Below are 18443 nucleotides of genomic sequence, written 5' to 3'. Positions count from 1 at the left end.
GGGACCTTAACAAAGGAGGGCAGAACTTCCTGTCTAACGTGGCACCCTCCAGTATGTGCACCACCATCTTATCGATCAAATGCAGAAACCCCTGATTCCTCCTCCAGTTAGGAGGAATTGGGCAAGGAAGAGTTTCCTAACAATAAATCATTCTTTAAGAAAACACTCTGGAGAAACAAACTACACCAACCTTTGCTGAAGGCTTATCTGGTAATAATGGAGGGAGGACCAAATGGCCTTCCTTGGGTGCTCCATTCACCAAAGGTGTGGAAGGAATTCAGATAAGCTGTACAAGAACATGGTCCACAGAGTCCGTATTCATTACAGCTCCTAGATAATTTTGCTTATAATATCAACTGTCCCAAAGATTGGTACAATATCACATGTGCCTGCTTGCCCCTGGGGATTTTTTGATGTTTAAGGCTATGTATAAGGAACAACATGACCAATAGGACCAGAGCAACAATGTAGCTGGGTTGCCTATCTCTTCTGCCATGCTGCAGGGAATAGGCAGGCTCTCTAATGTGTTACAACAGGCCCATCAAACAGCGGTATATTATGATCAAGTGTGTAATTGCCCACTGACTGCATGGAGGCATATGCCAGTGGCTTAGGGGACCACTGCTATTGGAAAGCTCATACAAAAGCCCAATGAGACATTCCCAGACTTCTGTCAGAGAGTTATTCAGGCAGTCCAACCTAAGGTCACTCATTCTAATGCCCAGATGGCCTTAGTTCATGAATTAATATATGAAGGCTAGCATAATGCTATAAAAACTCTCATAACTCCAATAAAGGACAAAACATTAGATGATTGGATTTTACAAACTAAAGACATAGGAACCCCAGGCCATACCAACTGGACACTAGTGGCTGCCATTACTAGCACCTTTGTGGCAGCTGCTCCCTTTCAACAATCTAAACAAAACAGTGGCCCAAACTGCTGGGGCTATAATCAACTGGGTCATGTAAAAAGACAATGGCCCCTAATTGCTAGAGAACCCACAGGAAGCCAAGCATGCCCAGCGACACCTTGTCCAAGATGCCAAAACAGCTATCATTGAAAAAAAGATTGCTCTTCTAAATACCATAGAGATGGAACACCTCTTCCTCCTATGGAAGGGCCTGCTGACCTCACCCAGCATTTAAACTTCAAAAGGTGCAACTCCCAGTCCCACTAAAAGGGAGATCCCCAGTTCCCATTTCCAATCAATTGGCTGACTCAAGGTCACCCTGTAAAATCATGTGGACCATTTCCATTGATATGTTCAAGCCTAGACTGACCCTGTTCTGTCCTGGGAAAAGGTTCTGGATGCTTATTGATACAGGCACAGATTGAATGATCTTGTGTTGAGAGGAAATCCCCCCAGATTGGGACTTAGTGCCAGGGCCCCCTGTAATGGGGATAAAAAACACTCAATCCTCACTCACCATGGCACAGCCTATTCGATGGTCACACTTTGATGGACATAAAGACAAATTCTGCCCTATCATACTGTCTGATCTGTCTAATAATCTGTTGGGCAGAATTCCTTGAGGCTATGGATGCTGTAATTATCACAGACGATAAAGCCTTTTATGATGAATTGTTAGATGAGTGCAGTTCCCCCCAATCCTAGAGGCCACCGCTCTGTCATTCCAACTACCTATACCCTTACAGTGGTGTAATGAGGAACCAGTATGGGTAGAGTAGTGGCCATTACCCAACATAAATTAACAGCACTACAGGAACTCACACAACAACAGCTACAACTTGGACACATTGAACCATCCACTAGCCCATGGAATATTCCTATATTTGTAATTCCAAAAGAGACCCCAGGCCAATATCACCTACTACATGACCTGAGAGCCATAAATGCCACCATGGCTGACATGGGTGTCCCTCAAGCAGGGCTCCCTCTTCTTTCAGTGAGTCCTGTTGATATGTACTTATTCTCTGTTGACATTAAAGACTGTTTCTTTTCAATTCCTCTTCACCTCATGGATTGCAAGCATTTTGCTTTTACTGTGCAAATGGTCAATAACTGTAGGCCTGCATGGTGATATCAATGGTGCATTTTACCACAAGGGATGAAAAACAGTCCAGCCATCTGTCAGCTTACAGTCACTCAGACACTGGCCCACATTCAAGAAGATGGATCCTCCCAGTTGTATAGTTACATGGATGACATCCTTATTGCCAGTACAGCTTCATCAGATTTAGAGGCCTAACTGGGTCAAGTGATGTTGGCCCTTAAACAATCTGGATTTAACATACAGCCTGATAAGATCCAAAGGAGGTGTCCAATGTCCTTCCTCAGTGTCATCATTGATTTGACCCAAACCTCCCCTAAAACTCCACAGATAACTATACCTGACTGTCTTTCCCTTGCTGAGCTACAGCAAATCTTAGGACAAATTAATTGGATCTGCCCATGTTTTAAAACCCCACCAGTTTATTTGAGCCTCTCTTCAAATTACTCAAGGGAGGTCACTCCCCAACTTCAAAAAGATGTTTAAATTTGCCTGCCAAGCAGGAATTAGATTTGATTAGTAAACAGCCCCATGGTGCAGTTCTTGCTCAATTAGATCCCACTCAGGCTATAAAAAAACCAAGATCACCTATGGCATGTTTATGGCAGAGTCATGGACCTATTGAATGGATTCACTGGTCTTCCTCATTATCACAAAAAATAACAAATTTTATTGAAATATTTAGAAAGATGGTAATCAAATTGAGAAAGAGGACCTTACAGGTGCTGGAAAGAGAATCTGAGGTGCTGATATTACCTTTAGAATTAGAAATTATTCCTCATCTTCTTGAGTCCAAAGGGATGTTTGCTATGACAATGGGAGGTTTTACAGGACAAATAGATAATCATTGTCCTAAACATAAAATCCTCCAAGGCCTACTTAAGCTTCTTCTTCAAATGTTTAATCCAATAACTCAACAAGCTATACCAGAAGCCCCCTTGGTATTTATGAATGGGAGCACAAATAAATATGGCTTTGTGGCTTTTGATTCCCTCAACAAAAATGAGCCTCTTTATAAGATCCATGAAATCCCATTTGGCTCCCCTCAGGTTAAGGAGCTTGCAGCTATTATTTTAGCTCTAGAATATTTTGCAAGTAAACTCTTCAATTTGTTCACAGATAGTGCTTATCATACAACATTGCTTCCTGTGCTGCCTCATGCCCTCCTCAAGGTTCTCCTGGAGGTCCCATTAGATGCTCTTATAATAAATACACAACAGTTGTTGGAGAGATGTTCACACCCTCTCTATGTACAACATATTTGGTCACATTCAGATCTACCTGGCCCACTGGCTTTAGGGAACAAGATGATAGATGAAGCAGTATCAGCCCATCCCCTCTTCTGTCATTCAGTGTGATATCAATAGTCATAAAATATTCCACCACTCAGCACACAGTTTAACACATATATTCCCTTAACTTACTAAAGAACAAAGTAAACATTATATGCACATGCACAACTTGTGGTCCTCTATTACCTATAGGCCCATTGCAACTCTCAGGGGTTAACCCCAGAGGCCTAAGGGCTAATGCCTTATGGCAAATGGATGTTACAAATGTTGCCTCATTTGGAAGGCTCAGATATGTCCATATTTCAATTGACACTCATTCTGGATTCTCCTGTGCCACTGCCACTCCTGGAGAAAAAGCTAAAAATGTTATCAGTCATGTTCTGAGATTCTTTTGTACAATGGGCATACCACATAAATTAAAAACAGATAATGGGCCAGCTTACCCATCAAAGGCCTTTCAAGATTTCATACAGTCCTATATTATTCATGTAACTGGAATTCCTTATAATTCCCAAGGGGAAGGAATCATTGAAAGATTTCATAAATCCTTTAAACAAATGCTTGCTAAACAACAACAGACAAGTATATTTGTTTCCCCTCAAGATAGGGTCCATATGGCCCTATTCACTCTTAATTTCCTAACTTTTTATAATAATCACCAGAGTCCTGCTATTAAACATTGGCAACCTTTACAAGGAACAGGCTCCACTCCTCTTATAATTTGGAAGGATCCCCTATCAGATACATGGAAAGGGCCAGACCCCCTCCTCATGATAGGGTGAGGATATGCTTGTGTTTTCCCACAGGGAGCAGAACAATCTACCTGGATTCTAGCCCAGAATGTCAAGCCCTACATCATTGGACAACAAAATGAACGGTCTTCACCTAGAAGAAGGCCCTCACTGCAAGCACAGGAGACTCCCAAGACCCAGTAATTCTCCCTGAGTTATCTGGGGTGCTATTAAGGCTCTTTGTGAACAGGCACAAAAGATGGCCCCACCTGGGACCCCTAAACCCATTCCTGGGCCTATGATGGTAGTTCTCTTTGTACCACATGTACTGCCAATACTGAACAAGTTGACCCATCTATGGTCACACAAGTATGGGTCCTTGTACCAAATCCCCCATTCTTGTCATGATTGATTGAAATTCTACCTTACCCCAGCCTTTTGGCAATGATTCTCAATTACATCCTTCTTCCATAGATGGAAAATTCTCAGTACCCTTTCAAAGGACAAAGTGGAATACCTCCATTTCTTCAGGTTCTGTGTGTTTCACTAATGATGTCTCAAAGCTATCTAATCCCAACCCTTGTGTTTATCTACCATGACAAAACCTTATAGGCTGGGGTGTTTTCTTAACTGCCTTCAAAGCTTTCAGTACTAAGCCACCAACTAACAGTGCTAAGTGCCATACAATAGGGATTCATGCTCCCCCTCTGGTTCCCTTGTGTATGGGAATTGATCAACCTGGGGCTAATCCCCCTGCCTTTTCTCTCCCCTTCCAAACATGTCAGTCACTAATATCTGTCTCACTTTTTCCTTCACAAAGTCAAGCCATAGGATGGGGGCCTTATGGACCTATAAATACAACTCCTGATGTTTCTTTTTGGCCTTATGAAAATAAAACTTATACTAATTGTGGTTCCAAACCCAATTGTATTTGGGGGCCTACAATTTCCTCTAGATTCATAGGATATCATCAGGCAGTTGATTTCAGTCCCCTTTTTCTGGCCCTGGGTGCAAATTTCCTTTAGTGCTCAAATATATTTTTCCAGAACAAATACTTCAGTCTCTTATGTGCCTAATAATACTGTTCTACCTTTTTCAACATGCCTCTCTTCCCCATTCTTCATCATAACTAATTCTACCCTACAGGTCCAGGCTAAGGTAATGGTTACCCCTTGCCTAAACCCTTCCTATGTCCCCAGTTCTAGTTGGTATGTATATATTGGCAGGAATCCCCCAGCTATCTGGATCCCCATTAATCTCACTGAAGATTGGCAAGATTCAGACCCCTTATTCAACCTAATGCTACACCCTTGAAGAAAATGAGATTTTGGGGTTTCTGCTGTTGTCGCTATCATAGTCTCAGTGGTCACCACCATATCTGCTGCAGCAACTGCTGCAGTGACCCTCCAAAATCAGATTATGACTGCAGCAGTTGTGAATCAATTGGCTCATAATACATCTCAAGCCTTTGGTGAGACTGCTATCCTCTTCCAAGATGTTTGAGCTGCAGTACTCAATTTACAAAGTCAAATAGACCTAGTTTGGGAAGAAGTTAAATTATTAGAGACTAAAGTATTGGGTAGATGTCATGCAAATTTCACCAATATCTGTGTAACCCCCTATTTTTGCAAAAATTATGATCAATATAAAAATTTGTCACAGTATATATGGAAAACTTGGGACCCTTCTTTGCAACAACATTTGTCTAAATTGAGCTATACAATTATCCAAATTAATGATACCCAGGTCATAGATATAATAACCTCCAATAATGTATGGGATGATATCTGGAATGGCATAAGTGCTGGATGGGCAAAAACAGGAGCCTGGATGAGGGGGCTCTTTCTTACTTCATCATATTTTTTATTTCTGTTTGGATTCATAATAGTTTTTGCTGTTATTAAAATGGGTAGACAGGCCAGATGTAGATATATACAAAACCACAAAAATGTGGTTCTTCTGGCTGAGGCTCTGGAGTCAAAGACAAAAGGGGGAAATGAAGGAGAAGTTCAGGTCTGGCTGGATCAACTATGCTGCACTCTGGTCTCTTGAGCATGCTCAGAGACAAAAAACAGAGTTGAGCAAGCTCACTCCAGTGCACAGAAACTAGATCAAGTCGACCATAACTCCTCACTCTTTGGGTTGTGACTCCTTCGCCTCACCCAGATGATCACCCCATATGGTTTAAAATAAATTTAACTAATAAGAGGATGTCATATGTTTTCCATTGTGTATAATTATATCCCTTTCTATCCAATTAAATTATGCCAAGGCTAAAGCTGTTATAACCCTGCCTATGAAATTGCCCTTTTATTTTGCTATATAAGCTTGTGCAGTTCCTCAATAAAGCAGAAATGTTCCTGAAACCTCACCGGAGTTGGCTGGTGACTCTGCACCTTACCCTCCTGGTCTGGGCTCCTGAACCTAGGTCTGCAAGCAGGCTTGCAGATGACAACAAAAAACTAGAGACATTTATAGATAAATGAATGCATATTGAGGCCATACTCTTAAGTGAAATAAATAGGACACACATGTGTATATACCAAATAGTTTCTGTAGTGTGACAAATTGAAAGTGTAAATAAGGATGAAAATGATTAAAATGAATAATTGATAATTTGAGATAAGAAAATGTCTAAGGGTTTGGGGATGGTTTATGGGGAAGGGGAAATGGAAGAAGAGAAAGGAAAAATTATGAGAAAAAAATGAAATAAAACTCTGTAAATAGGGAAGGGTGGTGGGGGTGAAGGGTGCACAGGTAATGAGAGAAAAAATAAGAACTAAGATACATTGTGCTCTGGTAGAAACACCCAATGATAAATGCAAATGTATTTTATACCTAAAATGTACCATTAAAATATATATATATATAAATATATATATATTTATATATATATATAGAATAACCTGTGTATTGAAGCAGAACGAGGGATGTATATTTTACAAATGCCTTTTTTTTAGTACCAGGAATTGAACTCAGGTCCTTGTGCTTGTACAGTAGGTGGTAAAACCACTGAGCTAAATCCCTGGCCACCAATGCCTTTTATAAGAGATCTAAGAAAGTATGTTGAAGAGTTGATATTTTAAGATAATTGAAGGTATTCATTCTCATTCTTTAATTTTCAAGAATACTTGTCTGAAAATGCCTCCAATTTCAATCTCCTGTCTGGTTGGTATGAGTAAGAATCTTGTATAGGGATTACTTGGGCTCCAAAAAGAACTAGTGTTTCCTCAAGCTGCCTGTCTTCTGAGCTTCTAAAATTAACAATATGATATTCATCTCTAAATGCAATGCCAGCATTACAATGGTGCTTATTTTTCATTGGCAGTCAATGTTTGATTAAAAGTGACAAACATCTTTCCAATCTAGTTCATAGGTTTGAGTAAGTTCCCTGAATACATCAATGTGCTTAACAGGGTTGTTTGAAAACTTTCCTAGGTTTTGCTTGATCTATTTCAGGTCACTGAGAGCAAAGGACACATGAGCATGAGCATGTCAAAATTCACTATTTATTTCTTGCAAGGGATATTGTCCTTGAAGAGCCTGAACAAAATTAAGTACAGCGGAATATAATTCTGTAGAGGGTTTAATTATTGCTGTCTTAGAAGGATCACCCTTAGACTGTTAAGGGTGAGGGGAATGGATCATAGACTCCAAAGGGAAAGTTTGGAAAATCTCATACTCCATAATAGTAGTTTAAATTTTAATTAAATTTATCTTGGAAACCTCATTGTCAAGTTCCAGAATGCAAGGGCAGGAAACTACAGACTCATTGATAGGGACCAGACATGTCTGGTCCTTTTGCACATTTACATTTTGAATATAGATAAAGAGTATCTCTTAATGCAAGGAAGATCTGGACATAATGAAATTCTAACCATTTTCCCTATCTTTTATGGTACAATTCTAATTTGTGAAATAGCATAATAATGAATATTTCCCTCTGAATTTACTTAAGCCATAAAAGATAAGCATGCCATGTGTGGGTGGAGAAGAATATTAAGCCACTATTCCTCAATATGTGAAAGCTGAATCATTGCTAGTGTTTAAGAATGCATTCCAAAAAAGTAAGAGATTTTGACATTGAGTTCTACATTTCTCAAATGCAAAAATAAAAAAATCAAGTACTATTAATTTCTGTTTGATTTCTGTACCCTCAAGACTTCTCCTAAGTTCATTCCTCTCCATGACAGATGGGTGACATCTGGATAGAGACTGAAAGATAAATCTTATTATACTATTCACCCTTGTACTGGTGCATGATCTTATCTTCCCAGGGAACATATTTTCTTACTCCCTTAGATGTTTTTCAAAAGCACAAGTTATAATTGGTTTCAGTCATAATAATCATGTTTTAAAGAAGGAAGGATTGCTATTAAAACTAACAATCAAGAGATGTAAGCACTGTTTTCTAATTCACTGAGAGAAAATGAGGCAGATAGACCAAAGAGTAGCATTTTACATCCTGCAAAAGAGAATACCTATAAAGATTAAAAAACAGCACTGTCCCTGCTGCCACAGTACCCTCAAGAGGAGGCCAGCTGCCCTTGTACACACCATGTAGGCCACATGGTATCTGGATCCACACTGCAGAGGCATGGGGGGTGCATAAAGGCCATGGTTATTAGCTACAGAAGATAGAGTAGAAGTGAAAAACAGAGAGGGGGCCTCTCTGAGACTCCTCAATGAAAATTGAAGCTCACTGGGAAAGTGAAGATAATTTCCACAATAAAGGCACACCAGACTACCATGGTTGGGAAGTTGGGGAGATTAGTACCTCCCATCAAAACTTGGACTTACTTCACGGGAAGGGTAGCTGAAACTTGCAGTAGAAGCTTGCAGAGTTCAATCCTGCAGGAGGTCCCAGCTTGGGACCAACAAGGTCCAAATTTATGCAAGGCCAGAAATCAGCCTGAATCTCAGTGGACTACAGCTGGCTTGCTGAGAATTGATTTAGATCTGCACACTGCTGCCCACATTGTCTACAATGACAGCAGAGACATAACCTTGAGGGCTTTTATAAAAAGAAATTATGTATATTTTTTTCTTTTCTTCCCCCTCTCCCTTCCTGCTCTTCATTCCTCTACATCTTTGTCCTTTTTTTTCCCCCCTTAAATTCTTTTATTGGTACATTTTAAGTATACTGTTCATTTACATTTATCATTGGATGCCTGTACCTGTACATGATGTATCTTGGTTCCTATTTTTTCCTCATTACCTGTACTCTGTTCACCCCCTCCACTCTTCCCTATTTACATAGACATCATTTCCATTTTTTTTCTTTTCTCACAGTTTTGCCTTTCCCTCTTTTCCTTTCCCCTTCCCCTCTCTTCACCCCTTCATCTTTGGGCCTTTTTTCCTATTTAAAATTATCAATAATTCATTTTAATCTTTTTAACCCTTGTTTACACTATCATTTTCTCACACTAGAGAAACTATTCAGTATTTACATGTGTGTCCTATTTATTTCACTTAAGAGTATGGCCTTGATATGCATCCATTTAGCTATAAATGACTCTAGTTTTTCATTCTTTATGGCTGAGTAATACTCCATTTTATGAAAAAACCACATCTTTATCCAGTTTCCAGTTGTCAGATTTTTTTTTTAAAGAACATAATTGGCCACCCAATTCCAAATGCTACATACAAGTGAAAAGGATCAAAAATAGCCAAAGCCATTTAGCTATTTGAAATGAAATGTAAATTCTTTAAATGGTATATTTTGTCACATAGTAATTATACATATTTATGAGGTGCAATGTGATGCTTTAATATGTATATTCATTGTGTATCAAATCAGGGTAATTAGCATATTCATTATCCCAAATATCTTTTTTTGTGGTTATTCAGTATTTCACCTATTTTAACATGATTATAAGGCTAAAAATTTCCCTGTTTATTCTTTTAGCTATATGCCAAAAGTTCCAGCGTTTCTCATTTTTGTCATCATTCAAAATAGTTTCTGAATTCTTTTTTAATTTCTCCTTTTGTCCATGAATTAATTAAATGTGCATTATTTAGTTTGAAGATATCATGTATATTTATATATCTTTTTAATTATTCCAATTCCACTACAGGTAAAGAACATTAATTATATGGAATGGTTCAGTCTTTTGAAACTTTTTGAAGCTTTTAAAATATGACAGAGCCTGTAGAAATGGTCAATGTGTACTTGAAAATAACATGAAATCTTTTCCTGTTGAATTCAGTATTCGATGTCTGTGAACCAAATTTGCAATTATGTTATTCAGGTTTTTGTATTCTTATGGACTTCTCTGGTAATTCTTGTATTAGGTACATGGAGAAATATATTAAAACTTGTTGTTATGATTGTGGGTTTGATTATTTCTTCTTTTTTCTCAAATATTAAAACTATTCACTGTGGGTTTACAGTGTGCTTGTGTAATATTCTGGACCAGGTACTAGCAGGGGGTCAGGTAGTTTTCCCAATTCCTCTATTCAAGAGTTCCTTCTTTTGTTGGATCAATCATGACTATTTTCTTTTATAAATGGTAAAGTTTCCTTTGTTCTTAGACCTTTTATTTCCAACTGAGTGTGTCTAGGGTGTCTTCACCTTTTCCAGCTATCCTAGCCACACAGAAATTTTCATTCACTGTGGGGATCTTCTTTCTGAGATAAAAATTTTAGAGATTTTTGAGAGTTTTCCTACTGCTAGAGGCACTCACTATTGAAAGTTTTTCAAGACACAGCCATGGCCACATTACCATGCTGCAATTTTGTGTAAATAACAATGTACATTGTGGTTTTTCCCCCACTCTATTTACACAGTATTTAACTTTTGTTTATTTTTATATCTCTTAGTTTCACTAAAGCTGTAGTTTGTCAGGTGGGATGTGTTGGTCTCCTGTGGCATTTTCACATTTTAAGAGAAATGGAGAAATTCCCACTAAGCCACAGCTGCATGATTGCTAGAACCTATAGTCACAAGTAGAACAACTATTCCCTTTGTGTGATTTAAATTTGTCTAACCTCTAATTCTAATGCTATTGTGGAGTGAGAATTTATCAGTATATTTGTCTTCCTTAATTTTGTTATAAGTAAACTAACCTTACTTATGTTTGTTTGTTTGTTTTTGCAGTGCTGGGATCTAACCCAAATTTGAGCATGCTCTGCAAGTTCTCAACCTCAGAGCTACATCCCAGCCCTTTACTGTTCTTCAATATTTGTTACACTGTAGCTTATACCTAGTTCCCTCCAAATAGTAAACTTGTTTCACATGTTCCTCAGTGTGTAAAATTAAAACTTCAGAGAAATAACTCATGATAATTGTAACATGTGCTCCCAAAGTAATGGACAATGTCACCACAGTGACTGAGTTTCTTTTACTTGGCCTGATCAGTGTTCAAAGGCTGCAGCCCATCTTCTCTGTGATGTTTTTAACCATTTACCTGGTTAACTTTGTTGGAAATGGAGCTATAATAGGCATCATTATTTTGGAACTGAAACTCTACTCCTCTATGTATTTTTTCCTGGGAAATCTGTCTTGTCTGGACATTTGCTATTCCTCAGTGACACTTCCCAAGGTGCTTATGAACCTCTTGTACACTCATAGGGCCATATCTTTCCTAGGTTGTATCACTCAGCTGCACTTCTTCAACTTTCTGGGCTGCACTGAGACTGTCCTGCTGGCCAACATGGTTTTTGACTGCTTTGTGGTCATCTGCCATCTGCTTTGCTACTCTCCCATCATGAGTCCCTGGCTGTGTGCTCTGATGACAGCTTTGGCCTGGATCTCCAGCTTCTTTTATTCTCTGATGCATTCTGTCATGACTGCTCACCTGAGCTTTTGCCCCTCTCAGAAACTTGACTACTTCTTCTGTGATTTTTAAGCCCCTCTTAGGGCTGGCTTGTGGTGACACAGAACTCAATCAATGGCTTCTTTCCATTGTCACTGGAAGCCTGCCCTTGGGAGCTTTCTTGCTCATGCTCCTCTCATACTTCTACATCATTAATTTCCTCCTCATTAAGAACCACTCCTGCAGAGTACTGTGCAAGGCAGTGTCCACTTGTGCCTCCCATTTCATGGTGGTGTGCCTTTTCCATGCCTGTGTGGGCTTTACCTACATTTGTCCTGCTTCAATCACTTTCATGTGTCAGGACCAGATGGTCAGGGGTGAGGGTCCCTCTTCTGGCCCCAAGCATGTAGATGTTTTCTGGAGTGATGTAGGCTTTGTGGAACACTGTGCCCAGAACCTGTCAAACATGGTCCATTTCTAAGTAGTTGATATCAGAAGTCATTCTCTTGTGTCTCTTTTCTCTGTATTGAGCTTACAAACTACACACACACACACACACACACACACACACACACACACACACACATATTATCTAAATTTGTCTGCTACTTCAGACCATAAGTGATTCTGTTATGGTATTGAGATATTGGCCCTATCTTGTTGTTTGTGGAGGCAAACTCTGTATTTTCTTAGAGCTATGATTAAAAGAGCACCTGTCAGAGGCAATATAGACCACTGTAACTGGCAGCAAAGGTGTGGTGAAAATGAGGGAATCCTGACCTCTTTGTCTATGTTAATCACAAATTGACTGTGGGAAAAGTCCTATGCAAAACAATAAGGATATTGATTGCTTGATATGTATCAGGGCTGCATGAGCTGAAGGCTAGTGGCAGCCACCTCAGTTGGTTTCCAGCTCTGAATCAGTTCTTAGAGCCTGATGGAGACACAGGACCTGCAGGAAGAAAGCTCCACCCACCCCAACATAGCAGAGAGCCTGTAGGTTAGCCATTCTCTCACTTCCTGTCCAAAGGGGATCTATGCCCTTTCACTTGAATAATTCTATAATGTAGGAAGACAAGTATCCATATCTTTAAAGAGATTTTGGTTAAACAATCTGAGCTAAGATGGCAACAGATTACTCAGTGTTATTCTGTTCCTCTGTAGACTGGGAGAGAGTATTGCTGCAAGAAGTTCAAGTGATGATAAAACATTTATCTTAACTGATCTCACAGTATGTTCACTGTTTTCGTCAGACCATCACTGGCCACTGTCCAAGGCTTAACAATACAGTGAGGTGGAATGATTTGGTGAAGGTTATTTTCAGTACTAATTAGTAACAAGGGTCAGAAATACTCTGTATTTGCTGGGAGTTGTGGCACAAGCCTGTAATCTCAGCACTTGAGAGGCTCAAGCAGGAGGACTGCCATGGTTTTGAAGCCAGCCGGGGATACATAGTGAGTTCAAGGACAGCCTGAACTACATTGCAAGACTTTGTCTTTAAAAAAAGAGAGAAATGGGCTGGGGATTTAGCTCAGTGGTTCTATTGCCTGCCTCGCAAGAACAAGGTTCTGAGTTTGATCCTTGGTACCAGAGAGAGAGAGAGAGAGAGAGAGAGAGAGAGAGAGAGAGAGAGAGAGAGAGAGAGAGAGAGAGAGAAATGCTCTGTATCTGAGACAAAACAGCATATATTCAATCTCACCTCAGACTATACTAATTATCTACTTTTCTGTCTTAAAATAATTCAAGGGGATCTTTATCATCTGAAAATTATGTGAAAAACATCATTGGTTTGTTTTATGAATCATAATGTTACCTGGGCCTACTGAGCAAGAAGGAGTGATTTCTTTGTTAAGAAATATATATGCACTGGCAGGAAGGGTAAATCTCAAAGATTCATTTGCTTTCTGGCTGATAAAGTTTGTGGATGTCCAGTAATCTAGAGAATCTTGTACACACCCTTCAATGACACAGAAAAGTATTGAATGTTGCACCTTCTGTAACTAAAATGTGCCATTTGTGATGTCTTTTTGTTTTGAGGGCAGACTAACTCATACTGGAGAAAGTGTCTCTGGCCCATTTACTGGATACTTAGACGATGGAGAGCATTGACTGCAGATCAGCATGAAAGAGAGACTTTCATGAAAAGCAGACTGTTACAAGTGACCCTGTTGGTTAGAGTGCTATGGTCTATGAGAGCCCATGACACCAGCAGTAAGGGTATCACAAAAATGTCATGTGGTACCCAGGATTCTACAGAAAGACTGTTGTTTTCCATACAGAATTATACACGATTATTAAGACAGCTCCTGCACAGCTTCCTGCTAGGTTGGAAGTGAGGATCTGATCATGTAAACAACTATTCAAAGAAAACATTCCATAGCCGACTGGGTGCTGTTAGGCCCCTATGGGGAGAAGTTCTTATGAGTATAGAAGCAATCATGGATGAAAAAAAGTGTCATGTCTGAAGTCAGGTTGAAACATGTCCAGAGAATAAAATAAATACACAGACAAGTTTCCTAGACCCACACTGACTGTGTCAGTTGTGCCAACAACCTTCCTAGGCTCATCCTTCTGGCGTCATTAGCAGTTTCCCTTGCCAGATGCAGAGTAGGAAAATGTACTGATCTAGTACCTAACAGGCTGTCTTGATTTTATTGTGAACCAAAAGTGAATTTATGCTGTATTATAATATCTTCAAGGGAGACAGAGAAAAGTCATAGTAAGAGGAGATCTTTCAGGTGGGTCATCAGGCAGGTATCTTGTCATCACGTGTGTAGAGAGAGATACAGCCAATGGACAGAGTCACATATCTCAGTGGGTGGCTGTGAAATGGGAAGAATCACTGGTGATCTGGAGAAGATAAGCTATTAAGTATTTGGAGAGAAGCAATGGAGAGAGACATCCCAGGATGAACACAGTGTATGAATCTACTAATTGCACAGGAGAGTGTCCATTCTAGAAGACACACTGAATAATCACACTAATAGAGCAACTACACCAGTAGATGTCAGTCAGCTCCTGTTTTCTCCCCCATCTGCTCACAACACAGCTCACAGCACATCTGCCATGGGAGAAATAGCTGTACACAGACCCAGGCACACAAGACTCACACAAGGACCACTGCTCAGTCCATAACCTGTGGGCAGCAGGGAAACACTCCTGGCCTCCAATGTGGAAACACCCTTCAAAGAGATAAAGTAGCCACTTAAGGACACATGGGTTATACTGGACTCATCTCCACAGGGCTTCTGCCAGCTTCATCTTCTCCTAGTTCCTTATCTTTATTCTTTTGATTTTAATAAATATTTATAATAAGTTTTTAAATAGAAAAATTACAAAGCCTTTGAGAGTAGAACCCAAGGCTCCTTTACCAGGGATGCCACAAGTGAGAGTCCACAGGGTTCAGCTCCTAATTGCCTACTCAGAATAGGAACAAAGGCAATTTATTCTGTCATTGGTTTTTATCCTTCAATGTAAGAAAGTTATGATAAAAGGCTTTGAGCAACCCCAAATCTCCATTAACTTTTGCACAGACAATAAATGTATCAGGGCCTGATTCTTGATATCCCTTATTCACAAAAATATATACTTCTTTCAAAATACATAAGGACAGGAGTGCAAAGTAAGATCAGTTTGTACAGCTCATACTTAAAACAACAAAGATTAGATTAGAATGAGATTTTTAAATAAAAATTGAGACCACAAAAAGGGTGAGAATTACCAAGAGACATTTTTTAGGTGCTGGGAATTGTAGGATGAACAACATATGTATGTACAGCACAAGTTATTTATTGGAAAATCTTGAAATTTCCTGATATAATTATTTGGTTACCTTTTAAAAGATTAAGCTTATTGGTACATTTTAGATATGCATATTGATCACATTCAATGTAGGATATTGGTAGCTGTACATAATATATCTTGGTAGTTATTTTTTCCCATCCCCCTTCCCTTCCTTCAACCCCTCTACCCCTCTTTATTTACAGAAGCTTTGCTTCCATTTTTTCCTTATTTTCCCATTATTTTCCTTTCCCACCCTTCCTTTTCCCCCTCCCCCTCCCTAGTTCCCTTACTCATTTGAACATTTTCTTCCTATTTCACAATATCTATTAAACATTTTGGTCCTCATTTACACTTTGTTTTTCACATCAGGGAAACAATGCAGTATTTACATCTGTGCCCAATTTATTTTACTTAGAATCATGGTCTCCAGGTTCATCCATTTAGCTATATATATCTTCAGTTTATCCATCTTCATGGCTGAGTCATATTCCATTGGATTAAAAAACCACGTCTTTTTATGCATTCATCAGTTGATGGGCATTTGGGCTGTTTCCAAGATTTAGCTATTACAAACTGTGCCACCATAAACATGAATGTGCATATATTGCTGTGGTACATTGGTTTTAATTCTTTTAGGAAGATATCCAGAAGGGGAATAGCTGGGTCAAATGGAACCTCTAGTTTGAGTTTTTTGATGAATTTCCACACTGATTTCCACAGAGGTTTCACCAGTCTATACTCCCACCAATAGTGGAGTATTCCTACTTCCCCACAGCCCTGCCAGCATCTGTTATTGATGGATTTCTTGATAATAGCCATTCTTTCTGGAGTGAGATGGAATCTCAGCATTGTTTTAATTTGCCTTTCTCAAATGGCTAGAGATATTTAACATTTTTTCATGTTTCTACTTTATTTGCTGTCTCTATATCTTCATTTGAGAAGTGGCTATTTGTCTTAGATGCCCATTTTGGACTGGGCCTTTAAATTTGGGGGTGGTGTCTAATTTTCTTGGGTTCTTTATTTAAATGTTTTTATTTATTTATTTATTTATTTATTGGTACTGGGGATCAAACTCAGGTCCTTGCGCTTGTGAGGCAAATGATGGAAACATTGAGCTAAGTCCCCAGCACTTGAGTTCTTTATGTATTCTGAGTAGTAGTCCTTTAGATGAGGAACAGCTGGTAAAATTTTTTCCCACTCTATGGGTGTCTCTTCAGTCTGTTGGTGGCTTGTCTTGTTGTACAAAAGTTTCTTAATAAGACGAGATCCCATTTGTTGATTATTTGTGATAGTTCCTGTGCAATTGGGGTTTTGTTCATAAAGTCTTTCCCTACACCAATGTCTTCAAAATTCTACTTAATCTGTCTTCCACCAGAGTTAGTTTTTCTTTTCTTTTGCACTTTATTAACTTCTTTTATTGGTACATTGTAGGTATACAAGGCAATTACATTTCTCATTGGGAATTGTACCTTTACATAATGCATCTTGGTTCTTATTATTTCCCCATTCCTAGCTCTCCCTTCACCCCCTCCACCCTTCCCTATTTACAAAGACTTTATTTCCATTTCTCATCATTTTTCCTTTCCCTTCTTTCCTTTCCACTGCCCCTCCCACTACCCCTACCCCTTTGGATCTTTTCTTCCTATTTTGCATTATCAATTATTCATTCTAATCATTGGTACATTTTAGGTATGCAATATAATGACATTCATCATTGGAAATTTGCATCTTTACATAGTCTCTCTTGGTTCTTATTTTTCACCCTTGTCCAGCCCTCCCTTCAACCCCTCCAGTCCTCCCAGTTTACAAAGATTTTGTTCCACTTTTTCCATTTTCTCATATTAATCCCATTCCCCTCTATCCTTTCCCCTAGCCCTCCCACTTCCTTCCTTTTGCCCCTTTTCTTCCTACTTCACATTGCCTATTATACATTTAGTCCTTATTTACACTTTCAGTTTCTCACAGCAGAGAAACTATTCAGTATTTATACATGTGTGTCCTATTTATTTCACTTAAGAGTACTACCTCAAAGTGCATCCACTTAGCTGTAAATATCTCCAATATATCATTTTTTATGGCTGAGTAGTACACCATTTTATTAAAAAAAAACCCCACATTTTCTTTATCCAGTCTCCAGTTGATGGGCATTTGGTCTGTTTCCAAGTTTTAGCTATCAGAAAATGTGCTACTGTGAGCATGGGTGCACATATATCACTGTGGTATGATTCTTTTAATTCTTTGGGGAAGATCCCCAGCAGTGGAATAGCAGGGTCAAATGGAACTTCCAGTTCTAGTTCTTGGAGGTATCTCCATACTGATTTTCACAGTGGTTGCACCAGTCTACACTCCCACCAGCAGTAGAGTAAGGTTTCTCTTTCTGCACAGCCCTGACAGGATTTGTTATTGGTTGATTTCATGACAGCAGCCATTCTTTCTGGAGTGAAGTGGAATCTCAGCATTGTTTTCATTTGCATCTCTCATTTGGCCAATGATGTTGAACATTTTTTCATGTATTTATTTGCTATTTCTACTTCTTTGTCTGAGAAATGTCTGTTCATTTCAGATGCCCATTTTTGGATTGGGTCTTTAAATTTGAGAGGTCTGATCTTTTTCCATTCTTTATAGATTCGAGATAGTAGACCTTTGTCTGAGGAAGAGGAGGTGAAGATTTTTTCCCACATTTTGGGTTGTCTCTTCACACTGCTGTCAATTTCTCTTGCTGGGCAGAAGCCTTTTAATAAGGAGAGATCCCACTTGTTGATTGTGCTAGTTCATGGGCAACTGAGGTTTTGTTCATAAAACCTTTTCCTACACCGATGTCTTCAAAGGTTCTACCTACCCTCTGTTCCAACTGGTTCAGAGTT

At 39.2% G+C, this 18443-nt stretch overlaps 1 protein-coding gene across 1 annotated transcript; it reads left to right on the top strand.

Annotated features, from left to right (window-relative positions):
- The first annotated feature begins 11349 nt into the window (after window positions 1-11349).
- On the top strand, window positions 11350-12277 carry LOC147820784 (olfactory receptor 12D3-like). The gene is given in 2 exon segments (XM_087203565.1): window positions 11350-11883; window positions 11885-12277. Coding segments are annotated over 2 exon segments (927 nt in total).
- Window positions 12278-18443: the final 6166 nt, after the last annotated feature.

This window comes from Heterocephalus glaber, unplaced genomic scaffold, assembly GCF_053883595.1.
Source record: "Heterocephalus glaber isolate CG9 unplaced genomic scaffold, H.glaber_assembly_v1.0 deba00001803, whole genome shotgun sequence".
NCBI lineage: Eukaryota > Metazoa > Chordata > Mammalia > Rodentia > Bathyergidae > Heterocephalus > Heterocephalus glaber.
Note: the sequence above shows the minus strand (reverse complement) of the source record. Positions and strands in the feature narration are given on the sequence as shown.